A 7,000-nucleotide genomic window follows, 5' to 3' on the forward strand; every position below is an offset into this window, starting at 1 on the left:
GATAACAAGTTCAACACATCAACTTTCAAAGTCGTGAGGTCACTTCCTGATTCTGCTGGAAACACGTAGAGACGAGAATCGGCTTTTGAAGGTTTGAAGATTCAGATCGTTTTGTTTGAAGACGACTGATGTTTGACTTGTTTGGAGGTGGTTCGGGTAATTACTGAAGGTGGGAATCATGGAGGACAGCTGCTGGACAGGGAGGGACCTTCAGCAGGACTCACTGCTGTCTTTGAGGCATTTTGAAGGTAATGAAGACGTTATTTGGTCCGATTATGTTCCTTGTGTTTGTGTATCTGTCGTCTTGTTAGTTTCTCTCTCAGACTGTCTGCAGCCCTGAACATGAGAGCTCATGTGGAGGAAGAGGACAGAACAGAGTCCACAGGATTCAGCTGTCTGTCCATGAAGAGTGACCAGTCCATGGGAGAGCCTCTAGCATTCCCCACTGAACCTGCACCTCCTTCACACTCAAAGAGAGAGGAATGCTCACACTATAAACTCACACTATGACTCCCCTAAATATGACATGTGCAAAGGCAGACGTGTTGTTTAAAGTCTACATTTCCACCTTTCATGATATTCGTGGTTCCCAGAAAAAGACAAAGTCTTTCCACAGCAATGTAAGTTGGTGTTTCCAGACCAATACGATCCAAAAGATCCCTGTCTATCGAATCTTTTGGATATATTTGGAGCAGGCAGGGTTTGATATTAAAAGGGGCTTCAGCATCAACAATCTGTGACAAACATTTAATCACGGTTCTCCAGAAGTTTTGGATCTTTGGACAATCCCACAGACGGTGTCATCCAGACATATAGTACAGACATTGCTGTCATTATATGTGAGAATGTGGTAACAAATCAGAACAAGAAGATTCAGAACGGAGTGAAATGGCCCGGCAGTGTGTAAGTGGCAGCCATGATAAGAGCTGCTCGAATTCTCTGAAACGCCAAGGAAAGATGCTTCAGTGCTTCCTTTCCTATGTCCCGTAGCAAAGGGTACACTGGGCCATCCTTTACCAAAGGAAAGGAGATAATGTCGTCCCACAAGTCCTTGCACTAGTAACATTAAAAGTGACCACAGCAGACCCTCATCCAAAACATCCGCTGTCACATGATTATGTATCTTTCATGATGTTTTCCATGGAGGTCGAGGAAAAGTGTTAAGGGAAAGAGCAGACGTAATTTCTTTGGCTGTTCGACTGAGGCTGGCTGAACAAGACAGAGTTCGCAGCCATGTTAGTGGCTCTGCGATTGCACTTTGGCACAGTGGTGCAGTGCTAAATGCTAAAGTCAGCATGCTAACATGCTCACATTTACAATGCTTGTATGCTGATGTTTAGCAGACATAATGTTTTCCATTTTCCACAGAGGGATGAAGAGGTGTGGTGGTGCAGAGGAAGAGCTGCCGTCCCGCTGTGTCCAAAATATGGCCTTTACCAGTGTTGGAGACTGGTTCTGCAGAGATCATATCACCTCAGACTGGAGCCAGTCTGGTTCAGCAGGAACGCGACTGCAGAGTCAGAGCAGCACTTCAGGAAGTAAGACTGGATGTCTATTCGCTGTTGCTGTCACACTTTATCAGACAACTTGATCTCTTGTAAGTAAAAGCTCAGTAGGACCCAGAGGACATTCGAAATATACAGTGAGATTCCTTTGCATGTCCTCAGTTACACTGAGCTCTTCATCACAGAGGGACAGAGTGAAGAGGTTAATACCCAACATGAGGTGAGGCAGCTTGAGACAACTTCCAAGATGGAGACCCTCCATGAGACCCCAATCAAGGTCCAGGACATCTTTAAAGCCTTACCTGACCAACAGAGACACATCAGAGTGGTCCTGACGAACGGTGTCGCTGGCGTTGGAAAAACCTTCTCAGTGCAGAAGTTCACTCTGGACTGGGCAGAGGGCTCGGAAAACCAAGATGTCAGTGTGGTGGTTCTGCTTTCGTTCAGGGAGCTGAACCTGGTCAAAGATGAGCAGTACAGTCTTCTCAGGCTGCTCCATGTTTTCCATCCAACCTTACAGAAGGTGACAGCAGAGCAGCTGGCTGTCTGGAAGCTTCTGTTCATCTTTGACGGCCTGGATGAAAGCAGACTTTCACTGGATTTCACCAACAGTCAGCTTGTTTCTGACATCACACAGAAGTCATCAGTCAACGTGCTGCTGACAAACCTCATGGAGGGGAATCTGCTTCCCTCGGCTCTCGTCTGGATAACTTCCAGACCCGCAGCAGCCAATCAGATCCCTCCTAAATGTGTCGACAGGGTAACAGAAGTACGAGGCTTCACTGACGCCCAGAAGGAGGAGTACTTCAAGAGGAGGTTCAGTGATGAAGATCTGTCCAGCAGAATCATCTCACACATCAAGACCTCCAAGAACCTCCACATCATGTGTCAAATCCCAGTCTTCTGCTGGATCACTGCTGCAGTTCTGGAGCACATGTTGACTCCAGACCAGAGAGGAGAGCTGCCCAAAACCCTGACTGACATGTACTCACACTTCCTGCTGGTTCAGACAAAGAGGAAGAAGCAGAAGTATGATGAGGGACATGAGACGAGTCCACAGGAGCTGATGGAGGCTAATGGGAAAGTTCTTGTGAAGCTGGGGAGGCTGGCGTTTGAACATCTGGAGAAAGGAAACATCATGTTCTACCAAGAAGACCTGGAGCAGTGTGGTCTGGATGTAACTGAGGCCTTGGTGTACTCAGGAGTTTGTACAGAGATCTTCAAAAGAGAGTGTGTGATCTTCCAGAAAACAGTCTACTGCTTTGTTCATCTGAGCATTCAGGAGTTTCTGGCTGCGATCTATATTTTTCATTGCCACACAAATGGGGACAAAGAGATACTGGAGACATTTCTGGGGAAAGACTGGGGGATGTATCGTAGCCGTGACCCTTCTTTGGATATGTTCCTGAGTAAAGCCACAGATGTATCTCTGAAGAGCAAAAATGGCCACCTGGACATGTTTGTCCGCTTCCTTCACGGCCTTTCACTTGAGTCAAATCAGAGATTATTAAGAGGCCTTTTAGGTCGGACAGAGAACAGTCCAGAAAGCATTAAGAAAGCAATCTACAATCTAAAGCAGATGAGCACCTACGACATCTCTCTAGACAGAAGCATCAACATCTTCCACTGTCTCATGGAAATGAATGACCACTCAGTACATCAGGAGATCAAAAAGTACCTGAAGTTAGAAAACAAATCAGAGATGAAACTCTCTGAGATCCACTGCTCAGCTCTGGCCTACATGCTGAAGATATCAGAAGAGGTCCTTGATGTGCTAGACATGAAGGCGTACAGGACATCAGAGGAGGGACAACTTAGACTCATCTCAGCGGTCAAGAACTGCAGAAAGGTTTGGTAAGTCCAGGACCTGTATCAAGCAAAGATAAGAGATAAGTAGTTGATAACTGTATTATTTATATGCTATATTTACAGTAATTAGGTCAATCATTTTCCAATAATAACTGCTTTGCTGATCTACACATTATAACAATTATTTTGTATTCTGTACACATAGAAATGGGTAAACTGAGTTCCAGCATTGGTTCAGAAACAATATTTCTTCATTAAATCGGCAGGCTTTCCTGTGGTCGACTTTTTGAAATTCACTGTGAAGTCTTGGCCTCAGCCTTGAAGTCCGACCCCTCCCATCTGAGAGAGCTGGACCTGAGCTGTAACAAGCTGCATGAGTCAGGAGTGAAGCTGCTGTCTGCTGGACTGGAGAGTCCACAATGTAGACTGGAGACTCTGAGGTCAGACAGCTGAACTGAACTACTATTCGTTTGGCATTCATTATGTGTAATGTTTTATGAATACATTTGTGGAGCTTCTCAATTATCCAGGTCATTGGATTCTGTAGTTAGAGGATCTTAATCAGAGGCAAATGGACTTCCTAAGCTCTCGTATTCAGGACTCTAAAGCAGATCCCGTTGCCTTTGACTTAGCACTTCTAGATTTCATGCAAACTCTCAGAAATGAGGATGTACAAAGACTCAAGGGTCAAACCCTCTGGTTGCTGGCAGACTCTAACTGCTTTCTGGTTGAACTGGGCATTTCCAGCCATGTTAGCTGCACACTTTATTCTTTGTCCTTCATTCAGATTGAGTGACTGCTCGCTGTCAAAGAGCTGCTGTTCTTCTCTGGCCTCAGCTCTGAAATCCAATCCCTCCCATCTGAGAGAGCTGGACCTGAGTAATAACAAGCTGCAGGATTCAGGAGTGAAGCTGCTGTCTGCTGGACTGGAGAGTCCAAATTGCACACTGGAGACTCTCAGGTCATACAGCTCATTTTTAGTTCTATGCTGAAGTGATTATAATACAAGTATTGTGAACAAACTTCAAGCCAGGAATGCTGATCCACACTGCCCAACCTGTGTACTGACGATGACTATTACATTGCAATCATGAGCTACAAATTTAAAGCCTTTATTCCGTAGCAAAGGAAACTAGCCTTCCCAATTCACTTTAAAGTTGTGTTCGCAAGCTGTACTCAGAGAGCAAATACCTTTTCTGCAGTTAAAGAATCCTCTAAATCTGTCATTTTAACGAAAACCTTGAAGATTTCAAATCTGGATCCAGAGCTGCATCAAAATAGACAAAATGTGCTTTGTGTAAATGTGCTTTGTGAAAAAAGAGCAAAAATACTCAGTAAATATATAAACTTTACAGAATGTGATTAAAATGTGTAGACAGCTTGTTGACGTTCAATAGCACCTAACAGACAAACTGCATTGAAAAGTTGAATATCAGGATTCCTGTTTTGTTTTGTTCATTTAGTTTGAGGAACTGCAGCTTGTCAGAAAACAGCTGTTCTTCTCTGGCCTTGGTTCTCGAGTCCAGCACCTCCCATCTGAGAGAGCTGGACCTGAGCTGTAACAAGCTGCATGATTCAGGAGTGGAACTGCTGTCTGCTGGACTGGAGAGTCCACAATGTAGACTGGAGACTCTGGGGTCAGGAACATTTTATTCAGAGAAACATTCCAGGTCTTTCCAGGTGTTCCAAATGTCATTCATGAATGAATATTTAGCACAATTATTGAAAGGTGAATGTTGTTACATTATGTTTTCATACAGTCAAACTGTCAGTGATAAGGTCTGTGTGGTCAACTTTGTAGTACAACCACTTTGAATGGTGAAAAGTGGGATGTTTCAACCATTCACACGTGACTTTTAGCTAACTATTAACAGCTTCACTGCTTTCTTTGTTAAATTCCTTTTACAGACTCTCAATTGCACCTCAGTTAATACCAGTTCAGTGACTGTTTGATGATTTGATTAATTATGCATAGAATTTTTTAAGGCTTGTAGCAAATTTAAATTTTATCATATTTGATTAAATAGTAATAGTGGAAGTCTGTGTCTTTCTCATGATTTGTTAAGTTTATGAAATTCTGTATTTAAAGCCTTCATCACGATGGTGAGATTTTGAAGGGTTGGATGGTTTATAAGGCTGTCTCTAACTACAAGTTCTGTCTTTTGTTCAGACTGAGTTTCTGCAGTTTGTCAGAGGGCAGTTGTAGTTTTTTGGCGTCAGCTCTGAACTCCAACCCCTCCCATCTGAGAGAGCTTGACCTGAGTGATAACAAGCTGCAGGGTTCAGGAGTGAAGCTGATGTCTGCTGGACTGGAGAGTCCGTACTGGAGACTCTCAGGTCAGTATTAGTCATACATGTTCTGAAAAGAATCTAATCTTTATGGAGTCAGAGGTGACCCACTGAGCCAATCAGATGACGAGGAAGCCTGTCGTGGTTATCTCTTTGTCTTGACTTTAGTGTTGTGTTTTTCTCCACAGGCTGAAATAAACCTTGAATGCAAATGGCAGCTTTCAAAGATGTGAGTATTGAGAAGGAGACTACATTTCCTACATTTCTGACTCTGTAACACTGATCGACATGGCAACTGTGCTGACATGCTCTCGTTCTGTCCGTGTCCACAGAAAAACACTTCACAAGGAATTTATGGAAGATGGAAAAACAAAACAATACTCTGACTGTTTAATGAATCAAAGCAGTAGTCAAAGATCCTTCTGTACCCTCTTCAAACCCAACAGGTGACCGACATGCTGCGGATTTTGGACTGTGGAGGGTACACATCAGTTACTGAAATTCAGACAAATGGAGGACACATTTTGGACTTAATTCATCCTGTAATACTGTGTTGGATCTTAAAATGTGCACTTTAAATGAGAGACCACCTTAAAACACCTTTTAAGACAATGTGTCTGCCTGAACTTTGTTACAGAATGTGTGAATGTGCTCACTTACATGTCTTGGACTCCAACCGTATGCTTCATAGTTCAGGTCAACTTGATGCTCATATGACGCTTCTGTTATATTTTGTACATGGTATGGCAAAATCTGTCAACTGTTCCATGTTTCATAATGTTTTAACAGATGCATCTGTTGCATGAAGAAACAAAACTGGCACATTTACTGAGTTTGAAGACAGTAAGAGGGCTAATCTATTGGATTGATGCGAATTAGCAAAGATGTGAACACGGTGAACTTTGTACCTGCTTAACATCAACATGTTAGCATGCCATTGTGAGGATGCCAGCATGCTGAACTTAAAACGGATACACTGTACATCGCTACGTTGGACAAGTAGAGAGGCGCTTGCATGGCTGTAGACTCCTCAGTCATGACTTCACTTCCTGTCCAGGCATCTGTAATTCAGAATAATCCATCATTCTTTAATCTCTGCTGTCTGAAAACTTCAGACGTGAGGTGACCACAGACACTCGCCTGTCCCGCTGTTACAGGAGCAACTGTTTCTTTGTGTTCAGCATGTTAGTTAGTTAGCAGTTAGAGCTAACACACATTTGAAAACAAGTATTCAACAAAAACACATAGAAGTACAAGCAATGATTTTGCAGTGCAGCTGAAGGAGGAAGCATTTCCACACTCAAGAAAAGTCCCTTTTTCTGTTGCATCACAGCGTTTATCCTTCACACCCTCTAATCTGCTGTTTGACTGACTCCAGCAGTCGCTTCCTGTGTGGG

General features: G+C 43.4%; 1 protein-coding gene across 1 annotated transcript in view; it reads left to right on the forward strand.

The window, feature by feature from the left end:
* LOC139351711 (NLR family CARD domain-containing protein 3-like) overlaps positions 1–5,796 on the forward strand; it is a 6,811-nt gene extending 1,015 nt beyond the window's left edge. The window contains exons 2-9 of the mRNA XM_070993717.1: positions 1,369–1,538; positions 1,668–2,735; positions 2,832–3,359; positions 3,581–3,754; positions 4,102–4,275; positions 4,778–4,951; positions 5,485–5,651; positions 5,792–5,796. Of these exons, the coding sequence (XP_070849818.1) occupies positions 1,369–1,538; positions 1,668–2,735; positions 2,832–3,359; positions 3,581–3,754; positions 4,102–4,275; positions 4,778–4,951; positions 5,485–5,651; positions 5,792–5,796 (2,460 nt within the window). The remainder of the gene's footprint in view (positions 1–1,368; positions 1,539–1,667; positions 2,736–2,831; positions 3,360–3,580; positions 3,755–4,101; positions 4,276–4,777; positions 4,952–5,484; positions 5,652–5,791) is intronic.
* The last annotated feature ends 1,204 nt before the right edge of the window (positions 5,797–7,000 follow it).

The sequence above is a fragment of the Chaetodon trifascialis genome, chromosome 23 (genome assembly GCF_039877785.1).
Source record: "Chaetodon trifascialis isolate fChaTrf1 chromosome 23, fChaTrf1.hap1, whole genome shotgun sequence".
In the NCBI taxonomy this organism is placed as follows: Eukaryota; Metazoa; Chordata; class Actinopteri; order Chaetodontiformes; family Chaetodontidae; genus Chaetodon; species Chaetodon trifascialis.